The 14,825-nt window shown below is 48.6% G+C and overlaps 3 protein-coding genes across 3 annotated transcripts; 1 reads left to right on the top strand and 2 right to left on the bottom strand.

Moving 5' to 3' along the window:
- Nucleotides 1-245: 245 nt before the first annotated feature.
- On the bottom strand, nucleotides 246-7,260 carry F5891DRAFT_1172256 (multidrug resistance-associated ABC transporter; the record flags this gene model as incomplete). Its single annotated transcript, XM_041365577.1, has 41 exons — nucleotides 6,838-7,260; nucleotides 5,914-6,781; nucleotides 5,576-5,863; nucleotides 5,344-5,528; nucleotides 5,264-5,290; nucleotides 5,122-5,211; nucleotides 5,050-5,069; nucleotides 4,908-5,001; nucleotides 4,845-4,851; nucleotides 4,466-4,795; nucleotides 4,273-4,412; nucleotides 4,187-4,217; nucleotides 4,081-4,136; nucleotides 3,963-4,031; nucleotides 3,876-3,906; nucleotides 3,761-3,826; nucleotides 3,164-3,710; nucleotides 3,036-3,108; nucleotides 2,972-2,984; nucleotides 2,890-2,925; nucleotides 2,797-2,835; nucleotides 2,649-2,741; nucleotides 2,449-2,592; nucleotides 2,384-2,391; nucleotides 2,299-2,335; nucleotides 2,126-2,247; nucleotides 2,046-2,076; nucleotides 1,846-1,988; nucleotides 1,781-1,792; nucleotides 1,700-1,732; nucleotides 1,513-1,644; nucleotides 1,405-1,461; nucleotides 1,198-1,354; nucleotides 1,079-1,152; nucleotides 886-1,025; nucleotides 769-835; nucleotides 706-716; nucleotides 610-654; nucleotides 489-555; nucleotides 398-438; nucleotides 246-369 (listed from the first exon to the last, which is right to left on the bottom strand). The coding sequence occupies exons 1-41, from the start codon at nucleotides 7,060-7,062 to the stop codon at nucleotides 246-248; spliced, it is 4,773 nt and encodes a 1,590-aa protein (XP_041227790.1). The 5' UTR covers nucleotides 7,063-7,260.
- Nucleotides 7,261-8,064: 804 nt separating this feature from the next.
- On the top strand, nucleotides 8,065-10,622 carry F5891DRAFT_949355 (Rad17 cell cycle checkpoint protein-domain-containing protein; the record flags this gene model as incomplete). Its single annotated transcript, XM_041374871.1, has 8 exons — nucleotides 8,065-8,181; nucleotides 8,411-8,470; nucleotides 8,545-8,643; nucleotides 8,711-8,831; nucleotides 8,910-9,692; nucleotides 9,741-9,883; nucleotides 9,944-10,081; nucleotides 10,131-10,622. The coding sequence occupies 8 exons, from the start codon at nucleotides 8,065-8,067 to the stop codon at nucleotides 10,620-10,622; spliced, it is 1,953 nt and encodes a 650-aa protein (XP_041227789.1).
- A 2,454-nt stretch (nucleotides 10,623-13,076) lies between these two features.
- F5891DRAFT_179253 (uncharacterized protein) lies at nucleotides 13,077-14,200 on the bottom strand. The gene is made up of 3 exons (XM_041370809.1): nucleotides 13,879-14,200; nucleotides 13,748-13,822; nucleotides 13,077-13,698 (listed from the first exon to the last, which is right to left on the bottom strand). The coding sequence occupies exons 1-3, from the start codon at nucleotides 14,009-14,011 to the stop codon at nucleotides 13,175-13,177; spliced, it is 732 nt and encodes a 243-aa protein (XP_041227788.1). The 5' UTR covers nucleotides 14,012-14,200; the 3' UTR covers nucleotides 13,077-13,174.
- Between the last annotated feature and the right edge of the window lie 625 nt (nucleotides 14,201-14,825).

Genomic DNA, 14,825 nt, shown 5'->3' with positions numbered 1-14,825 from the left:
GAATCGACACATTCGGATCCATCAGAACGACAAACATAATTCAACATTTGAGATGATCGAGATGCCGGGGTATCGCCCACTGTAAATAATATCAACATCAATCCTCACGTCACCGTCGGAGCGCTCCTAATCCTTTGGATACGTCCGTTCAGAACCTGTAAAGGGTACTCTAATGTGTAACGTCCAAGATGTCATTGTCTGATATTTGTATGGTATGGTAAATGCCCAGTGATTCGCTTTCGTAATCACACCCCAGCCAGATTCTTCAACATCGCAAATTCATTCTCGCCCGTTGCCTCGCACAACCCGTAGAATTGCGACGAGGGGTCACAAAGCAGCACAGCGGGACTGAAGGTCTTAGTTAACTTTCTGCACCATATATTTCGCGATGACTTACCGGTCAAACTCGACGATTTTGCCTTGGTCAAGGAGCATCACCTGGCAGTCCATAAGTAATGCACAAACCACATAAGCTGAATTTTTCATACCCTATCATAATCGATAACGGTGCGCAGTCGGTGCGCGATGGTGAGAATGGTGCTGTTTGCAAATTCTCTGTTGGGCGTGGTCAATGTCTCGTGAGAGGATTATTAATGTGGCAAAACGAACTCTCTGATCGTCTTTCCGATGAGCTCGTCAGTCGCGTAGTCAACGCTGAAGTTACGTCAGTTAAAATCCCAGCTTCTATCATACGATCGATATTACCTTGCTGTTGCCTGCAACATAGCCTTGAGGAGTGAAACGTAGGTGAAGGACAAGAAAACGTACCTCGTCCATGACCAAAACTTTCGAGCGTTTCAGGATTGCTCGAGCCATGCAAAGAAGCTGTTTCTCGCTAGAAAATTCGTGAGCAAGGTTGTTCGGTGGCGTTAACAAAGCGCTAACCCGGTAGAAAAGTTTTCCCCTCCTTCCGATACTGGTGACTCTAGGTTTCGGAAAACATTAACATTGACCGCGACACCGTCAATTTCGACAATATCATCGGCATTAGACGGAATCAAATGAACACGTCGAAGAGCCTCAAACTGAAGAACAGTCAGTATACCGTTGCGGTCGACTAATGTGAATATAAACTGACAATTTCTGCGTCTCCATACTCGTCGAATACATCCAGCGTGGATCGCACAGTACCGCTGAGGATAGTAGGGTCCTCTGTTTGTCGTAAGTATGATAATCATCACTTGGCAGGACACGCACGAGGAATGATAGTAAGCTTGCTACGAAGGTCCGAAAGTCCCATTTTGGAGATGTCCAGACCGTCGATGGTGATGCAACCCTCTGTTGCCTCCACGAAGCGGAAGAACGAGAGTGCAAGGGTGCTCTTTCCGGAACCTGTGCGGCCTAGGATGCCGACCTAAGAACAAAACTCAGTTGCTGACAAGGGAGTCTTCGACTATCTAGTACCTTCTCCCCAGGGTGGACCTCGAAGTTCAGGTTGTGAAGAACATCGGGCAACTCGGGCTATGGGAAAGGTTATGAGCTGATGAGAGGTTCCCACTGAAACCGGCTTACCGCATAACGGATAATCAAATTTTCGCACTTGACGCCACCTCGATCTGGCCAGGAAGCCGGCGGACGCGGCTCGATGTATTCAGGAGGCTCGCGCTGAAGCTCTGAATACTCCTTGATACGCTCCAGGGCAACCTGTTAGAGGTCCATCAATAACACCGCACGTCGCACAGTATGCTAAAGTACTAGCCATAGATTGTTCAAGGCCGACGAACCGTCGCACCTGAGTTCGAGATTAATAAGAAATCTAGACAAACACCAGTTCACCTACTAGGAACAACAACTGCAGGCAGTATCAGCATATCGTTCCATAGTCCATGATAAGCAGGCACATACTGTGAACGTCATGCCTCCAGCAAATGAAAGAGCGAATCCAGCGAGCGCAGCTGAGATGGTCGGAGTGGAAACGGCGATACAACCTGTTACACCAACGGTCACAGCGGACAAAAGGTCAAACCGGGCGGAGAGCCAGCGATTGACTAAACACATCAGCCAATGTCAACAACTCTCGACAGTTAAACGACCGCTCGACGTACCAGCCCATTGCCAATAGTTCGGGTTTATATTCTAGTAGGCATTGATCAGATGAAGTGAAAGCAAATTCTGTTTGACCCACCGTATCGACGTAGCGAAGCATGTCTCGCATGAACTTTGATGAAGCACCGAAAGCTCGAAGGATGGGCGCTCCGGCAATGGTTTCACCATAGATCGAATAAAGGGGAGACCGTGCCACGGAGTCTTAAGGTAACTGAATTCAATCCAGCGCTCTTGAATATGAAGAACACTTACCCAGGCGCCGCATATCTCTAGCAGCTTGTCCATAGTCCTAGGCACTTTAAGCATTTCCTCAAGCAAGAACACGACAAGAAAGTACCTTTGAAACTAAACACAAGTTCAACAATCAGTGCTGAGTGATCGATCGAGAAAAAAGTTGCAGACCATCATAGTAAATGAAGCCCAAGATAATGATAGCAATCAGGAATGGAATGCCGCCTGCAAAGGTAACAGACACAATCGTGACGACGAAAGAAAATGCAAAGATGAGACTTCGACCAAAGTGATCCGCGAGTCGACTGTCAACGCCTATATTGTTACGTGTCATTGTATAGGCGAAGAAAGCATCGGCTTAGAAAACGGACCTTCGAAGTCTTTCCCGAATCGATTCAGGAGTCTCCCCCGCGACACAGTATCGTGGAAACGAATTTGCGCAAACAACACAGTCTCCAGAAGTTCTATCATGAGCAATGTAAGTAAGTAGTCAAAAGTAACGTCTTGACCTCGACCCACGTTGGTATAAAACGGTCGACGCATGGATGGAGCCGTTATCTGAACGAGAAATGGTTCAGTAGGGGTTCATGAGAGCGGGTGTAGTTTGCATACACAGTACGAAGTATCTGTAAGTCGAAATCAAAACACCTGAAAGACACTTAGCACCGTGTGGTACAAGCCAACTGATTCAAACCTGTGAGAGTGACCTGCAAGGACATAAGTCATGGTGAGGGATAATACTGTAGAGCTGTGCTTACTGCACCATAAATGACAATGTAATACACCGGTCCCTTAGTGTCGGCCTCTTCTGTGCTCGATCCCGACCATGTCCTATGGATGCCAATGTCAATCATGCGACAGTAGACTGCTAACATTATGAACATACTTGAGCCACCAGTTCTCTGCAACAGGACAGAGAGCACCCAACACGAGAATGGACAAGAACCATACCCAGTACCCGTAGGCGCCGCACGACTTTACATAGAGCTTCCAGACATCACGACTAACGCGCCCCACAGCGCGTTTCTCGTCTTCCACAACTTTCCTAGGTGCTTTCCGCTCCAGATTTACTTGCGGTTCATTGATCACGGTGGAGCTCGTCTCAGATATTGGGTCAGGTTCCACATCATCTTGCACGAGCGTAGAAACGGGAGAATGGTTCCCAGGCACCGATGGATTCTTCGAAGTACTTGCCGTGCCCTGCTTCTTGCCAACGCCACCCATGGTCTGCACTAGTGTCCCTTTCACAGGAGAAGCTTCAAAGGCTTCACGTTCACCAGCGAATAGAACTTGGCCGTTATCAAGAGCGACAACATATGCAGCACCGCTCAAGCAAAGTTGGACATGGTGTGACACAAGGATCACCGTTCGCCCATGCATCAACTCTCCTTTAATGCACTTGGAGTAAATGTGATGAGCGGTGTGAGCATCAACTGCACGCAAAAGTTAGCATTTAGAAGCACGGCGCTTGAAACGGACGTACCAGCAGACAGAACGTCGTCGAGTAACAGTACAGATGCTCGGGAGTAAACAGCACGAGCCAAGGAAACTTGAAGGAAATTCAGTATGTATGGCAAGTTAAATTTCAGTTCACCGACCTCGGGCTTTTTGTCCGCCTGACAAGTTTACCTGGCAGCGCAACTTCGATCAGTATACATGATGCTAAGTGGCAAAACGCAACATACACCACGCTCGCCAATTTCGGATTGGTCTCCGTCCTCAAGGATCTTGAGATCGCTTATGAGTGCACAGATCTAAAGGTACAGTTAGTCGAGCTGTTATTGTCCTTGAAGTATGGCTGACCTCTAATGTCTTATGATATCGCTCTTCGTCAAGTGGCAGACCGAACAGGATGTTGTCTGGAAATCGCGATAAGCGTACTTGAAATGGTTGGACGTCCGCGGCTCACCTTGAATAGAAGCATTTCGCAGCCAGGCAGCCTTGAAGTACCAAGTTCTTCAATTCATGACATACCCCACCACCACTGCCGCTCACCTGTGGTACGTAGGCGCAAACGCCGGGCACTACCCACTCTTCCTGTGTGACCTTCTGATCGGCGAAGGAAGCAAGCGCATCTGGTGGTGAATGCGGACAAATGACCTGACCGGTGAGGATGTCCGCCTCGCCAAGTAAAGCTGCATTGTCGTGACATTGAGCAGTATTCCAGAATCTGCTCTAAAAGACGTACCCAATAACAACAGGGTCTTTCCACTGCCCAGCTTACCACAAACGAGTGAAAGTTGTCCTTCAGGGAATTTCAAAGCGAGATCAACGAGCATAAATTTATGCCGGGGCGTGGAAGCTGCCGACGAATCTGCAGAACGATCATGAGGCCATGTGATGGTAGCAGATTGAACGGCGATAGTGTTGATGGCTGGTGCAGCCGAGAGGGGAGGTACAGGTGCTACCTCGGTTAGTTGGAGGTACTTCCCGATCCGCATGAGTGAAACATGGACCTGAAGCAGATTAATGAAAGTTTCTGGGAGTGCATTCATGGCAAAACGCATTTCGTTGAAAACTACGCCAGACTTGTTAGCTCAAGTACCATGCAGATCATTCACGCCTACCCATCATCTAAGCAAATGTGTTCAATTTGTAAACATCAAGTGGACTGATGAGGAAAGGCTTACAGATGTGAAGGCAATAGAGGGTGTCAATGCCTGTTGACGCCAAACTGCGAAGTGCCAGAAAGAAACCAGGGTGACAATAAGAGGAGATGCTTCCCTAAGCTTTCCGTTAGATAAGGCAGAGAAAACCTGCATGAAAACATACCAGAGAGCAGCGAACACGACCTGAAAGGTGGACACATTAGGAGTCGGATGACAGAGAAGGAAAATCACGTACCTCAATCTTGTAGTTCAACTTTTGGTATTTCAGTTCTCTCTCGCGAACCTTCATCACGCGCTTTTCGAAGCTGCGTTCCCATGCCATGAACTGCAAATCGATGAGGGGGAATTTCAGAAGATTATGTGCAAAGGATCATTACCTTCAGCATGCGTATCCCACCCAGTATCTGTCAGAGGTGTCATTAAAGTCAAGCCAAGAGGTGTTTCACAAGGTAGTTACCTCGTTCATGAGTGAGACCCGTTCGTCCCTGGCTTTCATCAAGTTGTCCTGTGTACTGATCACTATTTTTCCTGCCAGGTGATTCAATGGCAAAAAGAGGCAAATGACCGCAAGACCAATAAAGCACGAGACGCCAAGCATGCTGTAGAGCAACAACGTCCCTACAACAATTTCCACCGGAGAATCTGAAAGAAATCAGAACTAGAACAATGACATGATCAAAGAATCTCACCTGCAATGGCGAAAAGATGATAAGAAAACTCGGCGACCCGATCAACATCAGTGGTCATCAAAGTCATGACCTGGGATTTGCTCGAAAATTCGTTCTCTTCCTCGCCCTTCTCTTTGTCTTCTCCGTTCGTAGTTGTCGATTTTGTATCATCTTTCTCATTGGATGTGGAGGTGCCAGAAGATACAACATCCTTCCGAACTAGCGTTTTTGCGAAAAGGATGGTATTGAGCTGCGTCCGCAAACGCATTTGGATAACGGAAGTTGCGAAGTACCACATTTGGGAGTTGACTGCAGCATGTCAACGTCAAATTAGAGGGTGTTGCGCTGAAAAAACTTACGTTGCGTGACGATAATAAGGGATGCAAACTGTCCCAAAGCGTATACCCATCCCCATCCTTGATCGAGGCGGTCAGGATCATCTTCCAGGTATGCGATGAGCTTGCGAACGAAGAACGGGGACCCAAACCACATTGGAGCAGCTGCAACGGCCAGGAGTATCTCTGCAGTAAATGCAAGCTTGTTGACACTTATGAGGCGCCAAGCGAGGTCCCATCCTGGCTTGAGAGGATTTGCACGAAGATTCGTGCGCATCCTAAAGAACTGATAAGTCGCTCGCATCGTAGCCGGAAGGATTGGCAAGTCGCCAATTTCGACCGAAACGGAAGTTCCAAGCTGAACGACGCGTGTCACGTAACGGAAAAAGAGATAATCGATTACAGAAGTGCCCGGAAGGCCGCAGACGTTGTCGTACGCTTTATTGGTCGTGTCGTCGATGGTTTTTTTGGAGTAGATAAGTGAAGGGAAAAAGTGTAACGGTGGTCCACAGGGTGTTGTTGCAATTATCGCAAAAGTCAAGGTATACAATGCGGTCATGCTATACCAGAAAGCAAGTAAAGGAGGAAAAGCTTGTAGATTGTGGGACGAGATGGAATCAGATGAAGGAAGGATTGCCACGCCAAAGTGAAGGACCGAGGAGAAGAAGGTCAAGGCAGTGATATGTATCACCGACTCGGAATGACGATCCGTGGTGGATTGTCCAACGGAACGAAGAACTAGAAGGCCAACGTAGAGTCCAAACGTGGTCCGAAATATGTGTTCTGCAAGCACATTCCGAGCATCTGGGTAGGCCGACCAACCCAGGGAAACGCCCTCAAGCACAAGAATGGCGGCTGAAAGCAATACAAGGAGTAATTTCCTGTTGCGCATCTAAACCAAGATAAGACCCTTCGTGATACGCGACCTATAACCATTATAATGCTCACTTTGAACCAAAACGCATCTTCGTCGATTGGTTCTCCGTCGATAAAATCTTCCGGTTTGGTCACATTAAAAGGATCATCCTGGTTCACATCGTCGACCAGACTAGTATCTTGGGTAGTCGGCAAGCGTATCTTCCGCTGTTGAGAGTGCGCAAAAAAGAGCGCGAGGCTACTAATTGCTGCCGCCCCGACGAGTGCTTCTGCTAAAAGCAACTGGTATGGAGGCATAATGTTCTACACCTTCGGAGCACAACTTCCGACGTCCAGTTACTAGGAAATGGAAATTCGGTTAGGTGAAGCACAAGATACGGGTATGCGCCCAACAGAGAAATATAAGAACGTTAGACTGGCATCAAAATCATGAGAAGATTTTGGTTCCGTTATCCGTATGATCACTCATCCATGACTCGCTGGAGCCGAGGCGAACAAAAACTGAACATGTGACTCGTCTACTAGTACTAAAATAAGCATTGGGCGATAGAAATTGGTCATTGCGCATTAGTAAGGACTGGGTTGGCTGCCAGCATAAGAGGCCATCCGCAGCAGTCCGCAGTACAGTCTCGGTCCACTGTTCCGCAGGCTGGTAGACCGTATCTACTCGAGGCTCTGGGTCACCGCTAGTGCTCATGCTCCAAATCGTTATATTCCACAGGCAATTTACTTGTCGTCTGGACTGATCAGCGAGCTTTGATCTTGAGCGCCGAGCGATAAGTTCGTCATTGATTGGGTAGCGGGTGCGTATCAGGCAGACATTCGAGTTCGAACCTATCTCCTGACCTGGACGTTGCGATGGCTCGACGAGGACACCTTCTTTACCTGTGTGCGTGCAGGTCAAGCTCGTCATTCAGTCAGGAGAACTCGCCCTTAGTAAAATGCAGCAGTGGTCGAGGAACCCTCCCATGGAGCAGTTGATGTGGATCCGCTGTATTGCAAATAGTACATGCTTGTTGTGCATTACTCTCAGGCTTTTGCGTTGCATGTACTTACTCGAATAATGTATAATCACGGATGAAAGTGGATTTCCACGGATCCAGATATAGTTTCAAAAATTGGAGAGACAAACTGCCAAGAGCTTGACCATGCACCCTTTGACGGGCTATTATTCACCATACTTCTGTGCACAACAAGTTACTTGTGCAATGGTTGTTTGTACTTGTTGAATCTTAAAGCTTTTTAGACCGTTAGGTACATACTACATACTATTACTAAAAAGCCGCTGTTCCTTTGAAAATGCATACTATCAAGTCGTCTTCTGGCTCTACTTCCAAGGCGTCCAGAAAGAAAGCAAAACTCAAGACCGTGAAACTCGACGCGTCCTCTGAACCTCCGAACAAGAAACTGAGAACTGTAGGTTTGTCATAATTCGGGAACGCGTTTTTGCCCGGTCTTATACTACGCGTCAAAACAAGCTAAATCATCCTTGCACTCACTGTCATATCAGTCTGCAAAACTACCTGTGTTTGATCTGATAAGATCTGTACCTCAGCCGCGACGACAGGAGTCGCCCGTGTCGTCGCAACAACCCTCACTTCTGCAGCCGCAGATCCAAAGGAAGGACGTGAAGGGCAAGGGAAAGCCTCCAGTTGATCGGGGCGATGATAGGCTTTGGGTGGACAAGTATGAGCCAACGATCGAGGTCTGCCTCAGTTCATCTCTGGTTGTGCCCAGCTGAACGTCGGTGCAATTGTTCTCGTTGGGTATCACCCATAGGCCGATTTGGCAGTGCACAAGCGTAAAGTTGAGGATGTACGGCGATGGCTCTCGGAGGCTTTTGAAGGAGGATCGGCCGGGAAGCTGCGAAAATATCGCGTATGTCTTGTCCTTTTGATTTATCCATTACTCAGTCATATCTCATATCCCGCGTATCTCCTAACAGCGGATTCTGGTCCTTACTGGGCCTGCTGGTACCGCAAAGACCACTACACTACGTGTGTTAGCTCGAGAAATGGGTTTCGAAATCGTCGAGTGGCGCAATAGTATGAGCGAACGCGGCCCGAGTACTTTGGTTGACGATTTTGGGGGTGATGAGCATCGCAATGTACTATTTGTATGAGATCATTGACTCTCCCTTCCAGATGACTCTTGGATGGATACGGAAGCACTGTTCGACAAATTTCAAGCATTCCTCACGAGAGCTTCCTCATGTTGTAATATTTTCGCGGCAAGCTCTGCAATCGTGTCGATGCAGCCACAATCTCACACCCAGCCAAAATTTCCATCACAGTCATCCACGTCTCTCCCATCTACTTCCTCGAGCCGTCCTTCTAACTGTCACTTGATCCTTCTGGAGGATCTGCCCAATATTCTACACCTTCCTACGCAAGCGCGATTTCACGATGCCTTGCAGTCGCTCTGCAGCTCTTCTGAGTCTGGACCCCCAGTTGTGATCATCATATCCGACTCAGGTCTCCGCGGCGAGAATGCTTATAATGATGATACGTGGGACGGTGCAGGCGGTGCGCGCTGGTCCAAGAAAGAGACTATAGACATAAGAAGTCTTCTTGGAGCTGATCTTTCCACTAGCCCATATGTCACGCGCATTGCTTTCAACCCTATTGCACCGACGCTGATGAACAAGGCTCTGCAGGCGATGCTCACTAAGCATTTTGCATCTACTTCTGGAAAGCCACCAGCCAAAGATGTTGTAGAGATGATTGTCGAGTCGTCGAACGGGGATATCAGGAGTGCAGCGATGGCACTGGAGTTTGCGTGTGTAGTAACGTTGACCAAGGGTGGTGGCAAGGGAAAGACCCGACGGAATGCGGCTGGAAGTGCACGGGCTGTCTTGGAGGTTGTCACGCGAAGAGAGCAGAGTCTAGTGCTATTTCATCTGATGGGAAAGATATTGTATAACAAACGTGAGTACTCGCTTTATCGCCACTTTGGTTCAACCTCACGAGATGCAGGCAAGGGAGACCCTCCGGCAACACATCTCTCCACCAGAGATGCCGCAAAGGAGCGTGAGCTAGATGAAACGCTCCTAGACCCGTCACCTCTGCCAAACTGGCTTTCGGAACATGATCGGAAGGCGAGTCGAGTTTGCCTAGAGGTACGACTTGCATTGAATATGATCCTAATGTATGCTGAGGAACTTTTAATTGGCTGGCAGACGATTGCATCAGATTCGCCCATTGACTCGTCGCTCCTGGGATTGTACATTCACGAAAATTATACTATGTTCTGCACTGATGTCGATCAATGTGACGGGGTCTGTGAAGGGCTTAGTTGGGTTGACTGTGTCGGTGGTGTGAGTACAAATATCATCATATTTCCCCCTTGTAATCTCCCCAACACAGAACCTTCCGTCCACCACCCCACACGCCTTTCCGACACTTGCACTGTCCACGCTTCATGCTCTCCCGACACCGGTTCCACGAAAGGGACAGAAGGTGTGCAAGCCCTCATGGTTTGATGTGCGTAACAAGGAGCAGGATGCATTGGAAGGCGTAGGCGATGTCGTGACCTGGTTGGGACACGGAGGGGCAAGTGACGAGCGTGCACCGGGAAGATGGACGCATGCGGATGTTGCGCTTGAGTTAGGTGGCTGGCTGCGCGCTGTTGATCGCACTGGTATTGCTCAACTGCAGCTGCCTCGAACACATAGGCTTTTTTCGTCCCTTCCGTGGTGTGCGGGAGGTGTTAGTGGGAATGTCCTCGGAGAAGACGAGAATGGGGAGGCAGATGGAGTTGATGGCGATGGTGATATCAGGGTTTTGGGAGCTTTGAGAGATCAAAAGGAGGGAAAAGGCTGGTGGTTGGAGAGCGATGATATAGAGGAGGCTGAGTAGCACAGAGACGGAGGCTTAAATCTAGGCTGCGCATACAACGATCTTTACTACCTTCGATCAATATTACAGGTGTGTCTTGATCTCGACGCCATGCTTTTGGGCCGTGTCGATGAAAAGCTGTTTAAACTCTGGGCGCCGCACTCCAATATTCGGAAAGCCAAATCGTTCTCGCATCGTCGCTGGAAATATCGCTAATAGTCGTAGTCCGTCTTTCTTTTCAATGGGCTCGCTGTTCTCTGCGATGCCGCTGGTCTTGATAGGATCGGGGCTGCGCTCTTATCGGCAACTTCCCTAGCGCCCAGCTTTTGGTGTCTAAGAACCTCGTTCTCTAGATTTAAGCGGAATGTGGTGTATGCGAACTCGCGAAGGGTCATGCAAGCGACGTCGTTTGTGGCATAAAGTTAAATGGTGAACAGTGACTCGAGGGGTGTTGGCGGCGAGACCACGTGATAGTAGCGAGAAGAGAAGGAACACTCCACGAATACGCGAGTAAGTATGTCGATATTGAGGCCTGCCAAAACAGATGACCGTTGAAGTGGCCTCTGCTGACTGGTACTAGTTTCAAGGTTCAACTAATTCATGACGAGACGGCGAGGGTCCAGGCGACGAACGTTCTAGCAATTACCAATGGTACTGGAGCAAATACTATGGAGGGAGCATTGCAGTTAGTAAGTCACAGTGTTTGATGCATCAATATGACACGAACTTGTGAGCTTGGGATGATGAACCAGCGCCGGACGATGAAGATGATGAGTACAAGGAGGGATGAGACGAACCAGCGTCATGGGTGGGATCGCTGGGATGGTGGACTAGTACAGGACAGTGAACCAGTGCCGGCCGTGGAACGATGGATTAGTGTACCAGCACCGGGGATGAACCCGTAGTGGACGGCGATGTGTAAGTGGAAAAACCTGGTTCCGAAGTCGGAGTCTTAGGTCCTAGTCACTTCCTTACGATTAGCTTCATGATCAGTACTAATGAATGAAACACATTTACTAATACGTAGTAATACCCACACATACCTTTGAATCAGGCTTCTCGACGTCTCCAAGAATCTTTGTGAACTGTCGGCCGAATAGTGACTTTCGGAGGTGAACTTGACCGCGAGAGAAACCAGGCATCGAGTACAATACAGGACCCAATAGAATCAATGGTACCAGACTCAAGTATCAATGACAGGAGCATGAAGGTAGCCGTCCTGCAGTATCTGGGCATGATGAAGGATTAAGTGAGGATCAAAAGTGCGGCAGGTAGGTCTTAAGTAGGTAGGTCCCAAGCGTTGCGCAACTTATGATGTCATGCGTGGATGACATACTATTTATGGCAATTCTGTCATTCTATCATACAACGGACCGCCGGAGTCGGAAATGCCGGGCGCCTGGGCACCGAAAGAGACTTTACACTGCTACGAATTTTCGTTCATGGGCAATAGGAAAATCTCCGTTGACTTCAAAGTTGCAGCTATCCCGTCTGGCATATTTCGGCTCCGTGAGATCCTGGACTGTGTAGGATTCTCCCGGCGTCGTACCTTTCATCGCATCAAGGAGCTCCACGACGAGCCTACTAGAAGTGAATATCTTGGCCCTCCACGAACTCTCAATTTCAAAGACTGACAGTATCTTCTCGAGCTCGTTCATCGTTATCTTGATTGGTTCCTTGACGAACTTACGGCCCTCATCAAACACAACCGCTCTACAATTGTGTTGGCGATAGCGTGCTGCCTTGGACATTGTTGTTTGACCTTCTTGTTCGCTGTCTACATAATATCCTGCTTACCTCCCTATATGACTATATCCGCAGATCACCTCTACCCCATCGACCTGTGGTGTACAGTCGCTCGCATTTCAAAACCTCCAACGACTTGGTCTGCCACATCCGCGCTCGTGTGTTATACCTGCAACTCATGGGCTCTCCTGTCTTATGGGACACCTGGCTTGCATACAGTCCGTTCACCAATATATTGCCAGTGCGTGCATCGGAATTAATCCTGTATATTGGACTTTGAATATGAGTCCGCTGTTGTTCAAGCGTTGACTTCCGTTGACGCTGTCCGAGCGTATCCATCGTGAACAAAAAGAGTCGCGCGTGTCAGTTGCGGCCGAGCAGACCATTGAACGGCAGAACCAATGGCCAGTCCTCGTTCCTAAACATACTGTGACTGGGTGCCAGGATGCGTATTTGAAAGCTTCGCGGTGGACTGTCCCCCCAAATAGATCGGGAGTCGTCGGGAATTGGCGCGTACGCGGCGTTACGATCTAGTAAGTCTGGCTAAAATTGACAGAATGTTAGCGCTACGGTCCACCGGTTGTTGTGTTCGCTACAGGATCACAGCTCTGGCCATGGTGGCCTAGTACAGTTATGTACAGTTTTCCGCCCGAGTGATCTAGACATGCTTGCATGATCATCACCGGTTATGGCTTCGTTACAATGTGGTCAATGTCAAGCTGTTCTCTCAAGGATGCTACTTGAGACACTTGATCAGATCACACCCGAATTGTATTCAATAGCCTAGTCTAGACTCTAGCAATGGCGAGGAAGTAAAAAACACATGCTCACAGTCTGGTCACAGACCAGAGCAACACCGGATAACGTTCATCGCCTCCCATATCTTCGGATACCTCCCTTAAGTGTGCATCCACCTTGACCGTCCCTTTCTCGAATACTTCCCCATCCCACATAGAAGTCCAGCTCTCGACGCTGTGGGCGAACATGTCAACCTCGATACCCCAATATACTTGATTCACGACACCCTTCTGTTGAGCACCCGCGTGCGCTCCGAGAATGATGGAGCCTGGTTCAGCGGAGAGAAGGCCAGCAAAAGCACGTGCCATGCGCAGTTGTTGATCTTCTTTAAACAGGTGGAAGAAGGCTGTTGCGTGAATTGCGGAAACACATCCGCGTAACGAATTCAACGAAGTGAGGTTATTGAGGTCGGGAGTTGAAACTTCTGTTGTCTGTAGCGACGCAGGCGGAGCCACAGCGAGGATTTCTGGGTCAAAAGCGTCCCCGCCCACGAAGTGAGCTGGAAAAGTCTCTGGAGACGACTTGAAGAGTTCATGTCCCAGATCCCAGAGTTCTGAAATACTTCGTTCAAAGTTATGTACGAGGTCATATGCTATGCTCACCTTGATGGAGATCAGTTCCAATCGTTTGAGCTGCAGGAAAACCATCAAGAATTACTTCCCTGATGACATTTCCAACTACAAACCATATATCATGATTAGCATCCTACGTAGAAGATGGAGGGGGCACATACAGCAACAGCCGACGTCAAGGAAAATTGGGTTCTTGTGTTCACGTCCGATGCGCACAACTTGGTGATAAGCAGGTAGCCCCGACATCCTGCGTCTAAAGGGCTCGATTTTTGTGTGTTTACTCAGCACAAACATACAAACAAGATACCTGGTAAAAGAGAAAAGATAGATGCACACGTAAGGAGCAACCTAGTCATGAACAATTAAGTTTCGCTACGGCAGGACGACGTGTCCATGGGTCTAGATACCTTGTATGCCTTTGCTTGAACATCCAATATATGCTGCTTCAGAGTTGCATCGTCTTCGATTCCTGTCAGATCCTTGTGAAATGCAGCGTCTTGAGGGCGCAAGTTATAAAGGCTTCCGTCAAGAGAAGGGAAAGTGCGCTGAATCTCAATCTTTGGAGGCTCTCTATTCGTCATGTCGCGTTCCTTGTCGGCACCAGGACCCAAGTAGCTGGAGGATTATTCGACGACGTGACTGTACTTAAAGCTCAGAAAGTTGACTGCGCAATATTAGTTTAAAACCCGGACTTGGGTATAGAGTAATCAATTACCAAACGCACTAGTAGTCATGTCACTGCACGAAGAGCGCACGCAGCGTAGCGCCCGCGATCTCCGCTATTGCGATAAGGGAACGGGTCCTTGGCAGCCTATCCGCAATCTCCTTTAAGTTAGTAACCCACGAATGCTTTCGTTGATTCGCTCTACCCGGATTCTGACCCAGCAGCGCGCTTGTGCACCAGTGATGTTGAAAGGTCAAATATCGTGTTCTGTCTTTGATTAAAATTCGAAACACTCACTCTATACTTCAGAGCAGCATCGCCCTAGATTCCAGTGAGCTTCTTGGAAATTGCAGCTTGGGGATGCAAGCCATAAAGACTTTCATTGAGGAAAGGGCAAAGCGGCGAGCCCTGATCTTTGTGATTTGTCCGTCCAAGTCATCTCGT

The sequence above is a fragment of the Suillus fuscotomentosus genome (assembly GCF_016647785.1).
Source record: "Suillus fuscotomentosus strain FC203 chromosome Unknown F5891scaffold_18, whole genome shotgun sequence".
Taxonomy (NCBI): domain Eukaryota; kingdom Fungi; phylum Basidiomycota; class Agaricomycetes; order Boletales; family Suillaceae; genus Suillus; species Suillus fuscotomentosus.
Note: the sequence above shows the minus strand (reverse complement) of the source record. Positions and strands in the feature narration are given on the sequence as shown.

Coding starts and splice junctions, on each gene's coding strand:
- F5891DRAFT_179253 (XM_041370809.1), bottom strand. CDS start 14,011: ATGTTTGTGCTGAGTAAACACACAAAAATCGAGCCCTTTAGACGCAGG. Junction 13,823..13,878: donor CCTTGACGTCGGCTGTTGCT/GTATGTGCCCCC, acceptor TATGGTTTGTAG/TTGGAAATGTCATCAGGGAA. Junction 13,699..13,747: donor TGGAACTGATCTCCATCAAG/GTGAGCATAGCA, acceptor GAAGTATTTCAG/AACTCTGGGATCTGGGACAT.